Source organism: Sinohyriopsis cumingii, chromosome 5 (assembly GCF_028554795.1).
Source record: "Sinohyriopsis cumingii isolate HCF-2022 chromosome 5, ASM2855479v2, whole genome shotgun sequence".
Lineage (NCBI taxonomy): Eukaryota > Metazoa > Mollusca > Bivalvia > Unionida > Unionidae > Sinohyriopsis > Sinohyriopsis cumingii.
Genome location: NC_142965.1, coordinates 152652520 through 152672919, shown reverse-complemented (window position 1 = coordinate 152672919; position 20400 = coordinate 152652520). Strand labels below are relative to the sequence as shown.

Sequence of the window (20400 nt, the reverse complement as noted above, 5' to 3'; positions counted from 1 at the left end):
TTACATATATAATAGTCCATGAAATATTATATCACTAAACAATATATATGTTAATATACAGCTTATTGCACTAGTACTCGTCGGCTGGTCAGAAATCCATTCAAGTTGGTGTTATTACGCAGAGAATTAAGGGACAATTAATCCATTCACTAACTGTCTATTTCAAAAAGCTCAAGGACTATCTGCAAATTCATGTTGCACAAAGTAAATGTCATAGACCCTCGTACCAAATATAGAAAGATGGTTTAATTTGGGTGAAGGTATTAGGTAAGCATTTATTAGGATCACATGGGATTTCCGCTACAAAACACCAATCAGAACGCGGAAATGCTCAGCAGGAATTAGGTCAAAATTAATACTTCCAGTTCATTACCCACGAATGTAGTTCTAGTCTATTTTTAGAACATTTTTTCCTCTCTCACTTTGGTGGTATTAGAAGAATTTTATTTATGCATTGTTGGTAGGGATTTAAAGGTAACTTTTGTTCTTGATAATATGAGCTCAGGGTGTTGTTGTCTGTGTGTATTTCGGCGACAGTGCACAGTGAGTAATAAGGCCTTGGTGATGACCCTGAAGTGAAATCTGTGTTCTGTTTACATGCTGCTATGTTGACAGTCCAGCATCTCAAAAAATAGCAGGTCAACATTTGACAAGAACTTGACCGTGAAGTCATCTTTGAAGGTATTTTAGATTAACATATGATTTGCATTGATTGTCACACAGTGGAAAGGTCAGTACTGAGAAACAAATGTAGAGAACATATAGTAAAATTAATGTGTTCTATGTCCAGCAACAATATCATATACTTATCACAATGGGTTGTCTTTCTTTGTAAGCAATACACGAATATTTTAAAGAGTGGACCCGTGACGAGCACGGAAATACTACGGTTGCCACCAATGGGTTCGTTTAAAGCATGAACTTGCAAGAAACACTCCCAAACATGAACTCGCAAGAAACTTTTGTGTTCTACTGAACTTGTGTAAATAAGTTATAAAGATATGATGTGTAAGAAATAGTCTCATGATGTATAACACATAGTCTCATGATGTGTAATAAATAGTCTAATGATGTGTAAGAAATAGTCAAATGATGTGTAAGAAATAGTCTCATGATGTATAACACATAGTCTCATGATGTGCAAGAAATAGTCTCATGATGTGTAAGAAATATTCTAATGATGTGTAAGAAATAGTCTCATGATGTGTAAGAAAAAGTATCATGATGTGCAATAAATAGTCTCATGATGTGTAAGAAATAGTCCCATGATGTGTAAAAAATAGTTTCATGATGTGTAAGAAATAGTTTCACTACCAAGAGAATCAAACAACACTTGAGGGTGTCTGGTTGAGACTGATGTTGCCTTATTTGTCAGGACCTCAAGACAACATTGGTTGACAACTGAAGTACTCCTAAACGTACACATATCACAAGTATTTCTTCTCTAATCAGCACATTGTTACTCATTGTCAAGACTGTAATTTCATTTTCATGCATTTCATTAAGTCTCACACCACCAACCGGAAAAAGACACCAAGTACAAGCAGTTTCTCCTATTTTGAATGTCTAAATATTTATACTTCGAGACTTCTAGAAAGTTCTTTATGTCAAGAAATTAGGGAGTGTCCATTTTACGGATATAATTCATGCTGATATAAAATCTCGCAAACAATATATATATATATATATATATATATATATATATATATATATATATATATATATATATATATATATATATATATATATATATATATATATATATATATTAATGAACGTTCTAAAGGTCAATAATGATCTCTATCTCCCTCTCTCTCATATGATAACACATTCCAAATATTTCATGGGTTTGAAAATTAGCACATGTGCTAGACTTTTATATTTATTCATGATCACCTGCAATACTTTTGATTCTATATACCGGTGCATCTGTATCAAAACGTGTTGCTGTAGAAGAAAATATCAACAACAAATAAAACTTGGATCCGTCACTGTACATACATTGTCCATGTTGTTTATGGACTAAGCGATGGAGTGTCGTTAAGATCTGTATTAAATATATCGCCCTTAACAGTTTGAAATAAATATTGCTTCACATATTGCGGAATCAAAACAGTTTGAAATAAATATTGTTTCACATAGTGTGGAATCAAAACAGTTTGTAATTAAGATTGCTTCACATAGTGGGGAAGAAAGACAAACATATACTAGGAACTATACAGGTATACTTTAAAATAAAAATGATTTTATTTGAAACCCGATTCATGTAACCGACAACAGTTCTATTCATTTGATTGTGGGGATTACTAGGAAGTATGCCATTATGTACGTACTGGATACAAACGTCGCGATTATAGAATAACTAAACAATTCTTCTTCGAAAGGTCTTGCGTTTATTTATCTAAGGGCGGTCATAATACTCAATTGGTAGAGTGTCGGACCCATTAACAATATGTTGCTGGTTCGATACCTGACCAGGCTTGCCCGGATTGGCTACTTCGGTATATCCTCGTTAAAGTAACTTCACGTTTCCTATCCAAGATATTGTAAATAATGTTCTAAGTTCTAAAAGACTTACCCTGAACATCAAGAAACAAATTAAAACTTTATAGGGCCAGGTAAGCCAACGAATAGTGTGCAGTCATGTTAGGAACTTCAAGGTTCGTTTGAGACTAAAATGGAGAATAATCAGCATTGTCATCAGCAGCTTGAACGTTATGTGACGTTAATAATCGGCCGTTTTGCCGTTAATAATCGGCATTGTCATCGGCAGCTTGGGCATTATGTGCTTATTTATTTTGCAAAAATAATTTATGCTAATGTAAAATCTCGCAAACACTTAACACTGCTAGAAATAACACTCACAGAATAGTATGCCGTCATGTTAGAAACATCAAGGTTCGTTTGAGACTAAAATGGAAAATAATCGGCATTGTAATCAGCAGCTTGAGTGTTATGTGACGTTAAAAATCGGCATTGTCATCGGCAGCTCGGGCGTTATGTGACGAAATTACGCTTCTAGATTTTTCTTTAAAGAATTCGAGTTCATCTATGTACTGCTTCTATTTCTGATAATGCTTCTGTTTTCTCAAATGCTATCATCACCAGACGAAAACTACTGCTACAAATATAACTACTACAAACTATTTACTACAACCACTGCTAATATCAACATTAATATACACACTACAAAAACTATTTACTACAACCGCTGCTAATATCAACATTAATATACACACTACAAAAACTATTTACTACAACCGCTGCTAATATCAACATTAATATACACACTACAAAAACTATTCACTAAAACCACCGCTAATATCAACATTACCATAACCACTACAGACCATTTACTACAACCACTGATAATATCAAAAGTATCACATCAACTACAAACTATGTACTACAACTACTGCTAATATCAACATTACCGTATCCACTACAAACTATGTACTTCAGCTACTGCTAATATCAACATTAATATATCCACTACTATAATCACTACAAACCATTGATTACTACCGCTGCTAATACCAACATTACCATATTCAATACAAACTATTTACTACAACCACTGATAATAAGAACAGTACCATATCAACTATTAACTATTTACTGCAACCATTGCTAATAGCAAAATTACCATGTCCATTAAAAACTATTTACTTCAACTTTTGCCACTATAAACATTACCACATCCACTACAGACTATTTCCTACTAGCACTGATAATGTCAACAAGAACCACATCTAATGTAACCCCTCTTACTTATACTACTGGGATTACTTCTAGCACCATCAGCATATCTACCGCAACACCACTACAACAACAATGACAACAAGATCAATACGTACTAATATTTCTACTACTACCAACACCAATGCCAACACCACAAAACAACAACGTTTACTACTATTGCTATCCTCGCAACAACAGTTAACAAGTGTGAAAACACCCACACCCAAAACACACACACACCACCACCACCACCCCACACACAAAAAGAAATCAGGGTATTTTTAATTTGCAAGTCTCTACCTGCCACAGTGTGTTTTCAGTTCAAAATACAGAATAAAGACAATTCCACTGTTTAAAATCTATATATAGTGAATATTATAGTTAACCATACAGTGTAGCCTTTCACGTCCTCTTGGCACTGCTTCAAAACTAATTGACTATCAATACCCATCAACAATCTACAAAACCCCATAACGGGTTTTAAACTTCCTTGTATTTATATCCCCGAATAAATCTCTTATAACTCAAACAAAGAATTTTTAAAAAAAAATCAAAATTGTCATATAAGAATTCAAAGTCTTATTAAATCATTTCATCGTTTAGTAATAAACTTATATTTTTATTCAATAAGGGTGAAAGCCATTTAAATTATTCATTAGAATTTATCTTCTTCCCTACTACCAATAAATGGATAGATACGGTAGCTGTATAGCTCCTCCTAGTCCAATAGTATTTCATACCTATGAAAAACCTCAATGATTCATTGCATTACATAAGTCTGCTTCACGAATCTTGGAGTCAAGGGAATCGTTGACTAAAAAGGCAGAAAAATGATAATATTCATCATCGCCATTACATCGATATTTCTATGGACAGTTAAGTCTCAGTCTCTGTCTCTGTCTCTGTTTCTGTCTATGTCTCTCTGTCTGTGTCTCTTTGTACCTGTCTCTCTGTCTATTTCTCTTCTATAATATGTATATACATACCGGTGGCATAAGTGTCTTACGCCTGATGTCCCTATATTTTAGAAATGATATTAAAATCTCCAGTAAGATGGCTATTCAATAATTTGAATGTCTGCGAACCTGTAATCAAGTGACCATCTACCCTAGGAAATGAAGTTCGAGTTTGGACCTAGGTCGACAGAGGTGCGACGCTTATTTTTCAAAATTGTATCTCTGTCAATCGTACCATCATGAATATTATTACAGAGATTCAGCACTTGTGCAAACGATCCAATTGGTGTTTGCGTCTGGCTTTTGTAATGTTCTTAGCTTGATTTGGGTGCGATCTCATTTTCCATCCATACCCTTGGTCAATAATAGCTGTTATAATACATTAACTATATAATCAATAGGCCTACTTGTCTTCTAACTGTCTTCTACTCTAAGTATACAATCAATACTAGTAATAACACTGTCTTATACGCTAAGTATACAATCAATACTTGTATAACAATGTCTTCTACTCTGAGTATATAATCAATAATAGTATATCAATATCTGCTACGCTAGCCATTGAATCAATTCTGATATATCAGGGTCTGCTACGCTAGCCATATAATCGATTCTGATATATCAGGGTCTGCTACACTAACCATATAATTAATTCTGATATATCAGGGTCTGCTACGCTAGCTGTAGTATCAGTGATAGTATTTCAAGGTCTGCTTCACTAACTATATAATCGATGCTGATATATCACCGTCTGCTACACTAGCTATTGAATTAATATCAGTATATCGTTGTCCACTAAACTAACTATAAAATCGCTCTTTTTATATCACTGTTATACTAGTTATATAATCAGTATCAGTATATCACTGTTATACTAGTTATATAATCAATATCAGTATACCGCTGTTATACTTGTTATATAATCAATATCAGTATATCACTGTTATACTAGTTATATTATCAATATCAGTATATCACAGTTATACTAGTTATATAATCAATATCAGTATATCACTGTTATACTAGTTATATAATCAATATCAGTATATCACAGTTATACTAGTTATATAATCAATATCAGTATATCACTGTTATACTAGTTATATAATCAATATCAGTATATCACAGTTATACTAGTTATATAATCAATATCAGTATATCACTGTTATACTAGTTATATAATCAATATCAGTATATCACTGTTATACTAGCCATATAATCAATATCAGTATATCACTGTTATACTAGTTATATAATCAATATCAGTATATCACTGTTATACTAGCTATATAATCAATATCAGTATATCACTGTTATACTAGCAGTATATCACTGTTATACTAGTTATATTATCAATATCAGTATATCACAGTTATACTAGTTATATAATCAATATCAGTATATCACTGTTATACTAGTTATATAATCAATATCAGTATATCACAGTTATACTAGTTATATAATCAATATCAGTATATCACTGTTATACTAGTTATATAATCAATATCAGTATATCACAGTTATACTAGTTATATAATCAATATCAGTATATCACTGTTATACTAGTTATATAATCAATATCAGTATATCACTGTTATACTAGCCATATAATCAATATCAGTATATCACTGTTATACTAGTTATATAATCAATATCAGTATATCACTGTTATACTAGCTATATAATCAATATCAGTATATCACTGTTATACTAGCAGTATATCACTGTTATACTAGTTATATAATCAATATCAGTATATCACTGTTATACTAGCTATATAATCAATATCAGTATATCACTGTTATACTAGCTATATAATCAATATCAGTATATCACTGTTATACTAGCAGTATATCACTGTTATACTAGTTATATAATCAATATCAGTATATCACTGTTATACTAGCAGTATATCACTGTTATACTAGTTATATTATCAATATCAGTATATCACAGTTATACTAGTTATATAATCAATATCAGTATATCACTGTTATACTAGCCATATAATCAATATCAGTATATCACTGTTATACTAGTTATATAATCAATATCAGTATATCACTGTTATACTAGCTATATAATCAATATCAGTATATCACTGTTATACTAGCTATATAATCAATATTAGTATATCACTGTTATACTAGCTATATAATCAATATTAGTATATCTCTGTTTGCTGCACTATCTCTAGAATCTAGTATATCATAGTCTGCTACACTAACAATGGAATCAATACTATCCACCTTATATTTTATGTTTATATATGTTCTCTTGCAGGTGGTCAAAGCTGTCAGTTTTCTGGTATGTGTTACTGGTGTTTACATTCTAACCAAGTTCTCTAAAATTAGATGCTTTTGAAACCGTGTGAGAGAAATACGCCAACATACAACTTGTATCTTAACCGCTTCCCAACAAAACACATTTCAAAAGCATGAAATGACTGACGCCATAGCGTACATTCACATAGACGTCACTTAAATTCACATTTCTGCTGATTCAATACAGTTTAAGAGCAATTAGATCTAAACACAATGTTCTCAGAGAGAGAGAGAGAGAGAGAGAGAGAGAGAGAGCGACATACAAACAAATCAACAGAGAGAGAATATATTTTTATTATGGTAGCATTATCGAGGACCGTGGGATTGGTAGAGTAGGTAATTAAACAATATGCAACATAATAACAGGGGAGTATAACCTGGAAAGGCATTGACTTGCCTATGTGTATTATCGATCCATTGTCAGCCATCATTCTATCTTTGATCTTTTGTATAGTATTCGATCTCGTGTCTATGGTGATATAAATTTATGTGAAAAGTTGAGCGATTCAGTATTAGAATGTGTTACACCTAATATAATTCTAACAAAATGAGCATATCAGATTCTATGTAAACACCTCAAATCCATATTTCTGTTTGTGTTTGCTTCAGATACATTTGACCCCTGTTCCAGTGAAAACCATAAACCATTTCCCTACATGCCAGACCGATGCCCCGTTTGCGAGTACCCTTTGGATGACCGGAGCGACCTCTATGATCTTGACCATGATACTTGGTACGGCACTACATTCAACATGACAACCCGATATGTGTCTCCTTATGGATGTGGCACGCGAATTCCAATCTGGATGAATGGTTTGAATTTGCTATACTTATCTCTTAGTTAAACGTACCACTAAACAGTGTCAATATCCTCTTCGTTTGTGAAGGATATTACATCGATTTAACTCCCTTCTTGTAACGAAAATACTATTGGCAGAGTGCTTCTAAGTCTCGTTTCCGAGTTAAATTTTACTTCCTGTTTAAAGCCACTATTACCCACCCTTATCTGCCGATTTCTCAAGTAAGAAAGGTTTTTTTCAAGACAAAAATATGACGCTCTTTCATTTCCCAATTTTTAACAAAGAATATATAGAATATGTTCTGCGCATTCTGTGCAGAACAGTCGCCTCGGCGCCAACCTGTTTCAGGAAGACTGTGCTTCGGTGACAAACTTACATGGAAATAAGTTGTGAAATGCCATTCATAGACAACGATCATCTCTTTAAAACGGGATCAGACTTTGAACTAGTATTGATACACAAGGGTTCTGTCCTGAAAATGGGACCTGACTTTGAACTAGTATTCATACACAACGGTCCTGTCCTTAAAATGGGATCAGATTGTAAATGTAGTTTAAGGACCTTTACGCTTCACTGCAAATCTTTTTTATTTTAAAAAAATTGTTGTTCCATATGCTAAAGCATCAATATATCTACTTTATTTCTATTTCTCGCAAAATTATTTAAATATATATTATTTATTAATATATGTATGCAAACTGTATTGATGTATACTTTTTATTTATATTTGTATTTGAATGACATAAAGACAATTATTAATTACACTTCGACACAGAACAGGAACGAAATGCCATATGTAAAAGGCAAGAAGTGATGATAGTCGACACTGAAAACTGACCTTGCTTGAGCACTATTTTCAAACCTTCGTAAATTTATTTCTTAGTTTTGGGGAAGGAATAAGTTCAACACGTTGTGGTCTACTAGACTGGGAAACCATAGTTTGTTTTAAATTATTACAGGTCACAAATACCTATGTAGCATGAACAAATATAATGTGATTAATAAATAGATATCAAAATAAGCATTGTACTATGAAAATATTACACACACCTCAAGAAATAAAAATAACGTTACTGTTGTAGAACGAAACAAATACACTTTGTTCTTAAAGCTACATTTCAAGTTTCTGTTTAAAACAAACCAAAAGAACATGTTCAGAATTGAAAAAGATAAGGCGGGAGTTGGGTGTGTGTGCCCCAACCTCTTGCTTCTATAAGCGAACGCACAACCTCAACATCACTTTGTGTTATATATATATATATATATATATATATATATATATATATATATATATATATATATATATATATATATATATATATATATATATATATATATTTGTTCTTTGTCGTTGTTGTTGCGTTTTACTGCGTATTTAATTATTTAAGAAGCTAATAAACACAAGTTAATATCACATAATATCACATCGTTAATACACAAAAAATAATATATATATATATACAAGTGTATCGAATCGAACATTCTAATTGTTCGACAGGCACTATTCCCATGATTGGAGAAGGTGTTGTAAGCAGGACAGCTTGTGTGGCAACATTCGAACGATTGTGTGAAATATCGTATAGTATCAAGGTAAAGCGATGTGACTCGACAAACACAGTGTACTGTTTGGTGAACCTTCCCAGTAGCATCCAGCAGCGATATTGCTTTGGTGAGTATTCCGCTTACTATTCCGCTTGAAGAGAAAAAACAGAGATGAAAATATATGCATGTATATGATATATTAGAGATCGAAATAAACTATTAAATCATTCAACATTCATTGGTTTATATCTAGAATCGTATCCATTAAAATAAATTCTTTCTTGATAAAAGATACTGTGGAGTAGGGACAAAACGTTCGAATTAAGGTAAGACGGGTGACGGATTGATCATTTAGTCTTTGTCCTTCATGCTTTAAAACTGTTTATCTTTCATAAAAAATTACACACAGTGAAACACTTTATGTTTTGTAGCCAATTATTTAATTTCGATATTTTAATGAATTTCTTCCTAAAGAGTTTTAAAAAAGGATGTATCTTGGACAGGACGTATATCGGAATCCAAATGTGGGTCACTGTAATCTACCTGTGTGCGTATGTTGGTCAATTACGGAATGATACCAATTATCTATCGTATGAGTTGCTACACATAAACAACATTAACTGCATAGGTGCATTGTAATTTATTAAATTTTCTCATCAATTTCAGATTTTGATCCCAGTATATTCACTACAACTACTTCAACAACAACTTCAGCAAAACTCCCAACTACTCGACCACCCAGAACAGACGGAGGAGGTATACCCTATTTTAAAGGTATATTTAGACTCACAATAGCACTCTATTTAAAGTTCAACATGTCTTAAACTGTCAACCAGGGTATGAGACTCAATGCATGTATTTAGGGTATGAGACTCAATGCATGTATTTAGGGTATGAGACTCAATGCATGTATTTAGGGTATGAGACTCAATGCATGTATTTAACAGGGTATGAGACTCAATACATGTATTTACTAGGGTATGAGACTCAATGCATGTATTTACCAGGGTATGAAACTCAATGCATGTATTTACCAGGGTATGAGACTCAATGCATGCATTTACCAAGGTATGAGACTCAATGCATGTATTTACCAGGGTATGAGACTCAATACATGTATTTACCAGGATATGAGACTCAATGCATGTATTTACCAGGGTATGAAACTCAATGCATGTATTTACCAGGGTATGAAACTCAATGCATGTATTTACCAGGGTAAGAAACTCAATGCATGCATTTACCAGGGTATGAAACTCAATGCATGTATTTACCAGGGTATGAAACTCAATGCATGTATTTACCAGGATATGAGACTCATTGCATGTATTTACCAGGGTATGAGACTCAATGCATGTATTTACCAGGGTATGAAACTCAATGCATGTATTTACCAGGATATGAGACTCAATGCATGTATTTACCAGGGTATGAAACTCAATGCATGCATTTACCAGGGTATGAAACTCAATGCATGTATTTACCAGGGTAAGAAACTCAATGCATGCATTTACCAGGGTATGAAACTCAATGCATGTATTTACCAGGGTATGAAACTCAATGCATGTATTTACCAGGATATGAGACTCATTGCATGTATTTACCAGGGTATGAGACTCAATGCATGTATTTACCAGAATATGAGACTCAATGCATGTATTTACCAGGGTATGAGACTCAATGCATGTATTTACCAGGGTATGAGACTAAATGCATGTATTTACCAGGGTATGAGACTCAATGCATGTATTTGGTAGTGGAACACGAAATAGATTATTCCACAGTATGATCGAACCCCTCAGATTAATGCGGTTTGGTGTTGTTAAGTACATCAACATATGCAGGTGATTTAGTGCCAATACATTACGGATAACGTGCATTCATCAAGGCTTGATTGGAAACAAAATCAATTCTGTCGCAACTTTGACAAAATCAGTGTTAAAGTACGTTAACATTTGTACGATGGGCCAGTCAAAACATGTCATCCATTGTAAACCAGACTGAATGTCTCGTGCTATGATGTCACAATGAAATCGCCAAAAAAATGGAATATATTTAATGGTTTCTTTTACCCATTTTATTTTCAGGACGACATTGTAACAGACCATTACAATCGATAATGTTAGTCAGAGACATTTATGCTAACAAAAAGTCGTTGATCACTCAACTATCACAAATTAATATATTTGGTTAAACCATTTCCAACAATGATTTATATTTTATTTAATATCGACGATTGCCCCAATATGACCACACTGACGAACATTTTAGAAAACAAATCTACATCTAACCATCACTTCATACAACATGTTAATTATATTGGAGGCAATTATTGTAACATAATCGCCTCCCATTTAGTGGCGTATATTTTATTAATACTAATTAGTTATCATATATGAAGTATCGCCAATGTTTCCAATACCATGTTAAATCCAAGTATTGAAGGCATTTTGCCGTTTGAATGGAGCTTTATTAATTTCTAATGAATATCGTGTATGGCATATCATAATGGCAAATACAAAGAGAGAGAGAGAGCATACAACATGCTAGGACAAGTCTCGTATGTATATGATGGTAACTTTTGCTGCCTAACTTTTACTGCCCTCAAGCCCTTGGTTGTTAGTGCGTCATAATTTTCCCACCGATGTCACAATGACTAGATGATATGGAATCGCCAACAGCCAATCGCCTAAGCAATAGTTTATCTTTATTAAATTCGAAAGATTTCTTTGTTTTCTTTTCATTCAAAACTTACAGAAGTAACATTAAAAACTCAAAGTATATAATTGTTCTTTGTTAGTTTGTACACCTAACATATTTTAAGTAGATATTGCTAACACATTGTCCGTGTTTCCCTCCTCGAAAATGTTACCAGTCTGGAAAATATCACAAGCTGTTCCAAATAGTTTCTTCCAAAGGGTCGAAGAAAATCTCCCCACATCCCAAAGATACAAAAGCATTCAGAGTAAAAGACGTATCGGATATAAGTAGTGGACATTATGAGCATCATTCAAGCACGTGTTTATTATTGTTCATATCACGTGAACTCGACGACGTGTCATTGATCATAGAAACGTTACACAATAGTTTTAGTCATATTTTACCAAATGATCTTCTTAATGTTGTAAGTACAAGGTACAGGAATAGCATAGCAAGAAACAAAATAATATTCTTATTTTGTTTGAACTAAAAAGGTACAGGTTAGGAATAGCATAGCAAGAAACGAAAGTGAAAGTAGTTCCCAAGCATCGAGCTTAATTTTCAACACCACTTGGAATACCACTCTGACATTTTCCTCAAGTCGAAAATTAGTTAAAGATGTAGCTGTATGAATACAAATATTTTGGAAGGATTTGGGTGAACAGGCTGACAATTATCCAACAGCAATTATGTTATTTTTCCTATTTCAGCCGCCATATGTTCTATATGAAGTAACGCAAATCTGAATATAGTTATAATGTCGAAGAATTACATGTGCGACTTTCCAATTGTTTCCACACCTATATTCTTCGCAATCAAACCCGATATTCGTTCGCCAAAACCCTATCAATTTGAGAAGTACCACTAAGATTACCTCTCAGTGTCTTTCATACGATCACATATATTCGACTTGCATCAGGCTGAAACTTTAATGTTCCCTGTTTTTGTTTCTTATTTTTGTCTCAAACAATGAACACATCATTGTCACTTACCGCTTTTGATTTCAAAGTGAATACGTCAATGAAACGACACTGATACTATTCGATGGATAGAATAAACTGTACGGTCAATCAATAATAATACACCTAACTTGACCTGAGGTGATAAATATAGTCTACTTGAAATTGAAAATCAATCTAGTTTATCAGCATATATAGTTACAGTCACGCATGGAAAAAGTATTTTTCCCTTTAAATAGGCTTTAGAATATTTTGGTTTTCACTTATAGCAGTGTTTACCACTATGTATAAAGAAATGACAAGGAAACAAAGTATGTTTGATGGTAAATACACATCGCTTCTTTCTTCTTGCAGACACTGGGGTACAGAGTTGGATGATAGCTGTAATTGCCGCTCTGTCCATTACTATCATTGGTCTTGTAACGATTATCGTTGTCATCTTCAGGTGGGTTGAATGAATTCAGTATCTTGTATTTATATGATACACTTCCTTTGAGAGGCACTTTGTCGATGGCAAATATGTATATTCATTTAGTTTGTATATGTTACTTTTATTTAATGGACACATCTCTATGAAGTTAACACGTTTCTGAAATTGTAGCATCTGCATGTGCTTTTTCCTTTCTCTTTTCTTGTTGTTGTTATTTTTAAGAAAAAATAATGCGACACAGTCCAAAACTAACTACAGAGGAAAATATTTTAAACGAACATCTACAAGTTTTCCAGACATTTTTTGTTGTCTAGGCAGAATAATGCTCGCTGATGTTTGAAAGGAATTTCATCCGCATGGACAAAACATTGTGGCTGATATTTTGTATCACAGTGTGCCTTATCGGAAACGGATCTTCAAACAACGTAATGTGAAATTAAATGTATTAAGTTTTTTTTTTGTTTATAGGCGGTTTCGAAAGAACCACGAACGTTACAGAACGTTTCCTGACCACGAGATGCCACCACCTTACAACCACGTAATCGGTTTTATCCCTATAAACGAAAAAGGGATGACAACGGTTATGAATGTGAAGCCGAGATATTAGCGAAGAGTAAACTGGTGAGACAATCAGGAAACGAAACATGAACGTTTGCTGCTTGACATTATAGCCTTGCTTTCTGTACAAAGTTCGTAGACCATTATTGAATGAAAGATTTTTGTTTAGGTCGATTCTTCAATTGATGTTTCTTTTCTTTGATGTTTATATTATATAATATTAGTATTAATCAGAGAAACCTATTGTGCTACGTGGTGTGGTTTTGTTAGGAAATAATTTCATACCATTTTGAACATTCTTATATATATATATATATATATATATATATATATATATATATATATATATATATATATATATATATATATATATTACTGCACAAACTGTGTATTTTAAAACTTTGGTTACTAAGTATATTTGTATTTTTTCTGCGCACTTTACCAGTAAAGACAGTGTTCTTTAAATGGATCAATCAGGTCTGTAACGGTGTGAGACAAGCCTGTCTGTCAGAACACTTGTGTATGTAATTGACCAATTAGTGGTCTATTCAAACGTCACCTTAGTGCCACAGTCAATAGAAATGACACGGCTGGACTTATCATACATTCCTATCCTAACCCTGTATTTAAGACAGTAGTGGACTGTATGAGCCTTTGATCTAATACAACACATCACTCCAAAATATTGTGTATAAGGAATTAAGTTTATGAATATATCATTTAATTGATCTTAAGCAATGTTTTCATTTAACACACGATGACTGGTGTATATAACATTATTTTAATTTAAGTTTTGTATATTACTTGCAGTACCAGTTATGTTAGCCAGTAAGTTCTATAGCCATTGAGTTATGACCAGTAAGTGCTATAGCCATTGAGTTACGGCCAGTATATACTATAGCCATTGAGTTATGGCCAGTAAGTACTATAGCCCTTGAGTTATAGCCAGTATATACTATAGCCATTCAGTTATGGCCAGTATATACTATAGCCATTGAGTTATGGATGTACTGAATGGGGTTTAAATATTTCATTTTGTATGTATATCTTTCATTTCCTTACTTTTTCAACAATGTCCAGTATGTGTATGCGTTTCGTTTCATGACTATTTCATACAAGTGTGTTTTGTGTTAGTTTTCACCATTTCACCCAATTACGCATCACAAAATGTAGATACGTGCTTGTTCAATGACTTGTCATTGTAAATGAGAAATCTTTCGAAGGTTTCTTTTCTCAAAAGTTGCCAATTTTTCAAAGAATCTAATGAGTTTACGATATATTTCAATCTGAGCATTTTAGCAAATCCCTTCAAACTGAAACCTCAGTAAATCGAATACCCGTGAAACCGATTCAGTTTGGGCCCTAAATATTTCCTCCTTTAATTTCAGAACATCTAATGTCCTCCGGTCGGAAGACAGAAACTAAAATGGATCTAATTGTCTGATTTATATTGCCAATAACCTAATGAAGCATACTTAGTATGATCACATGACATTCCAGTTTTATTTAATCATTCTAAGTCAATGCTATATGATCACATGGCCATTCCGTGTTCTTTATGCAGTCTAATGCTACATTAACCCCATATGACCGCATTTAATATGAACACAAGGCCATCCAGTGGTCTATAGCAGTCTTAGGCTATATTAACCCCACATGACCGAATTTAATATGAACACAAGGCCATCCAGTGGTCTATTGCAGTCTAAGGCTATATTAACACCACATGACCGAATTTAATATGAACACAAGGCCATCCAGTGGTCTATATCAGTCTAAGGCTATGCAGTGCAAGAAAAGCAACACAGAAACACATGTAGATGCAACGAACTCATCTTTATCACAAATATTTATTTGAAACTTTGATTGGCTATTTATATGTGTGTTTATATTTGATTGGCTATTCAAATGTGTACTTATATTTGACTGGCTTTTCATATGTGTACTTTTATTTGAATGGCTAGTATATGAGTGCTTTTATTTGACTGGCTATTCATATGTGTACTTATATATTTGACTGGTTATTTATATGTGTGCTTATATTGTATTGGCTAATTATATGTGTGTTTATATTTGATTGGCTATATATATATATATATATATATATATATATATATATATATATATATATATGTGTGTGTGTGTGTGTGTGTGTGTGTGCTCATATTTGATTAGCTAAGTATATTTGTGTCTGTATGCAAGAGGAACATCTGGTCACATCTCTTATAAAGACAATTTCTTGTTAACACAAATCAATAACAACAACAACATAACAACAAGTGCCCCTAACCTGTAAAACCCCTAAAACTCAAATGTTTGAAGTTTCATTCTGACATTGGCATAAGGCATAATTGTTCTTTGCACTTGTGTAGGTCAAGTTTATTTTCCTTATTTGTATAAACTAAATAGCAATGTTTAGATATTCGACTTGCTAGAAGTTTGAAATGGAGACCCAACATGAGTACATTTATTTTGAAAACATGGAGGAATGGAAAAAAAAAAACATGCCATCACTTCATTAGCAATGACGCATTTCTTCAATTATAAAGCTATGAAAGCCCTTGTGTACCATAAAGGCTAAATTTGTAATAGAAGTAAAATACGTTCATCGTTGTTGAAGCTGAATTATATATTAGTATCACAGTGGCGATGAAATTCAATTAATCTTGCTACACACTTGGGTCTCTCTAATGAGCGAATCAAACACCTGCGTGAATTTGGCTGGAAGTCCCTTGTTTTCCGCTATTTGCATGGACCTTAAGACAACTAATTTGATCTAATCAACCAATGAGCACAAATAACGCAACTATAACTTCAAAATTGTATGGCTTCTCCCTGTTTTACATTTGCATAATTTACCACTAAGCCCGTCGCATCCGAACCTTAGTACTTCAGATTCCCTCCCCGAGTCAATCAAGCTGCAGCCTTGAACCACATTTCATGCTAACCGTACATGTACCCCTCCACCGTATTGCTTTCACAGCAACAATTACAGCCATCTCAGAATAAATGAATGACACCTTCTCGATGGTACAAATATTCGTTCGTGCCATTAATATTTCACACTGAAAGGCACAGTGAAACAACACCTCTAAATTAAAATGGGAACTACTTGGCTTCATGTCAAATCGAAGCATATTATCATCATCTGCCCCATCTCAAGCTACTAAACACGTATACCAATTTAGGAAACTAAACCAAGCTATCATAATGTCTTTTGAATACTATACATTCCTAAAAGCTGGTTAAGTACTCGGGTTGAGGAATATCTCACCATCATTGACTTCCCATAATCAATTAACTAATCAGTCAAATCTAGCAAAGCTACAAACAACACACGGCCTAGCCTTATTACAAGATATTCACTTACATTTAATAATAGAGGTATTTAACGTTCCCATTGTATGGACTATAGCATATAAATCAAATTGTCCCATACAACGTGATAAGATCGAATTATCCTTCAAGTATTTACTTATCTCTGGATATATAGGAGAGTCTCGAATAAAAACGTGTATCTATATCCATGCGAAAATCACACTATAACCACCATTTACCCCTTCTAATTTAAGGTAAGTTTACCGAATGTAATCAGAACAATCCTGTAAAAATAATATCATAATAAGTTGAAACCAATGTGAATAAATAACAGTTATGGTGTGCACCGCTCGCCTTTCTGAAATTGCACTCCACCCCCACTCCCTTTTATTTCCTTTCTGGGTAGGATATATAATACTAGATCGTTCAGTCACGTGGTTTCAATCGTGATGCTGTCCTATGTGTCAATGTTTCTGCTTACGTAGCACGTTAATAGTTTCCAAGAATTGTACGGATTGAGCTTGCCTCTTAGAGTTATTAATATATTAATATTGCATTGACTTTAGATGGTTCACCGGTTTTATAATTTCCACCTAGCTCCGATTAAGTTCAGATTTCGAAATCGCATTAAACAGTTTGATTAATCGATCAACAGCCACGTCCCATGTAAGTTTAAACTACTCAAGTAATGCTACAGAGGCTTATGTCCCATCTTACAACCATTAATAAGGCTGTAGGGTATTACTACTCATGTAATGCTACAGTGGCGGATGTCCTACCTTACAACCATGGATAAGGCTGTAAGGTGTTACTACTCATTTAATGCTACAGTGGCTGATGTCCTACCTTACAACCATTGACAAGGTTGTAGGGTGTTACTACTCATTTAATGCTACAGTGGCGGATGTCCTACCTTACAACCATGGATAAGGCTGTAAGGTGTTACTACTCATTTAATGCTACAGTGGCTGATGTCCTACCTTACAACCATTGACAAGGTTGTAGGGTGTTACTACTCATTTAATGCTACAGTGGCGGATGTCCTACCTTGCAACCATTGATAAGGCTGTAGGGTGTTACTACTCATTTAATGCTACAGTGGCTGATGTCCCATCTTAAAACCATGGATAAGGCTATAGGGTGTTCACGTCATCTCTATTAATGTTGATAAGGATGTGGGATGTTTAGGTCATTACTAGTAATGTTGATAAGGCTATAAGGTGTTTACCTCGTTACTAGCAATGTTTGTAAGATTATATGATCGTTACCTGGTCCCTAGTAATGTTGTCAAGGCTATAGGCTGTTTACCTCATCACTAATAACGTTGATATGGTTATAGGGTGTTTACATTATTACAGGCAATGTTTGCGGGGCTAAAAGGCGTTTACCTCATCACTAGTAATGTTGACAAGGCTATATGATGTTTACTTATCACTAGTAATGTTGATAAAGCTATTGGACACACGGTACTGATGGTAAGGAATAGCCCGAACAGTCCGTAAATGGGTGAAGATAAGATAGAGTATATAATGGTTTGGTTGGCCAGGATTGGTTGATAATGGAAAACATATTTTAGTAAAATGAATTTTGCAAGAGCTTATCATAGTTGTATTTAAATACATAAAAACATTGTTTTATTGATGGTACTTCAGTCCTTTTACAGTCTTGAGTTTGGAACACTCATTGCTGAAATTAGTACCTGACTCTTTAGTGCGGAATTGAGAGCACAAGCTTAAGTACATGTAGGTCCAGACAATTCCGCGGTTCATATCATTTTATCTACAAAGAAGCCGTCATCCATGATGTATATATACTGACAAATATAGGTTTGATCATGAACACTCAGGAACGTAAATTTATTGAATGTTTAATATCATGGTGTTTATATATGTTTACCAAGGGAGCTGTGTTAATGCCCTAACTTCTATAAGGTGCTTACCTCATCATTAGCAATGTTGACAAGGCTATAAGGTGTTTACCTCATCATTAGCAATGTTGACAAGGCTATAAGGTGTTTACCTCACCGTTAGCAGTATTGACAAGGCTATAAGGTGTTTACCTCATCACTAGCAATGCGGGCATCAGGCTCTTTGAAAATAGTGTTCTAATATGTGCGTTCGAAATCAGTTCGAAGTGTTTCGTCTACTTTGGGTCTAGTTTACATGTACAACCGAATTATTTTCTCTACAATACACTTTTTTATGTTTGACATATTGTTTATATTAAAACTTTTTTCTTACTTGAAAGCTTTATTTTAGAATCACTTATATCACAATTAATGACATATAAATAATCTAAATCTTCATTTTTCTTTTCCGTACAATTTTTAAATCAAAACTATACAAACTGTTATTAAGTATAAATACAAAATCCATCTGGTCCAATTTATTTTCTTTCTACCGTCAGCAAGGCTTCTGCAACCGTTAAAATAACGTCACTAAAGCTAAGAACAACGTTATTGCTGCCCTAAGACTAAGAAATAGCAGTTAGTACTATACAAGTCATTTGAATTATAAATTAAACTAATTTTCAAGTTTTGTTGGTATTCTTTATTCTTTTTACACTATAGTGGACATTGCGAGTAGGCAGCGTTTTACATTCAAGTTGATAGTACGAATAAGTTGAATCCCATACTATAATGCATAGTATCGGCAGGTTGAGCAAGTTGAGTACTACACTATAGTTGAAAGCATACACAGGTGCAGGATGAGCTAGTAGAATACTACACAACAGTGCATAGTATCATCAGAATGAGTACTAATCCTTAAAGGATAGTATAACCAGGGTGAGTAGGTTGACTACTACACTATAGTGGATAGCATAAGCAAGTTGAATACTCAACTATAGTGGATAGTACAAGCAAGCTGAGCAGGTTGAATACTACACTATAGTGCATATAATAGGCAGGCTGAGCATGTTGAATATTACACTATAGTGGATAGTATAAGCAGGTTGAGTAAACCACTACAGAAGATAGTATAAACATGCTGAGCAGGTTGAGTACTACACTATAGTGGATAATATAAGCAGGCTGAGTAGGTTGAATACTACACTATAGTGGATAGTACAAGC

At 33.7% G+C, this 20400-nt stretch overlaps 1 protein-coding gene across 3 annotated transcripts; it reads left to right on the top strand.

Moving 5' to 3' along the window:
• The first annotated feature begins 4492 nt into the window (after positions 1-4492).
• On the top strand, positions 4493-19865 carry LOC149800484 (uncharacterized). Of its 3 annotated transcripts, XR_016421392.1 has the most exons (8): positions 4493-4617; positions 6981-7004; positions 7631-7834; positions 9320-9490; positions 10030-10137; positions 13377-13467; positions 13921-19259; positions 19300-19865. XR_016421392.1 is itself a non-coding variant. In XM_089960112.1 (7 exons), exons 1-7 carry the CDS (start codon positions 4572-4574, stop codon positions 14057-14059), a joined length of 765 nt encoding a protein of 254 aa, XP_089816238.1. In that variant the 5' UTR covers positions 4493-4571; the 3' UTR covers positions 14060-19865. The 3 variants fall into 3 exon arrangements, 2 of the variants coding, with proteins under 2 accessions (XP_089816238.1, XP_089816237.1); XM_089960112.1 differs by having other exon boundaries at positions 10030-10119; positions 13921-19865; XM_089960111.1 differs by having other exon boundaries at positions 13921-19865.
• Positions 19866-20400: the final 535 nt, after the last annotated feature.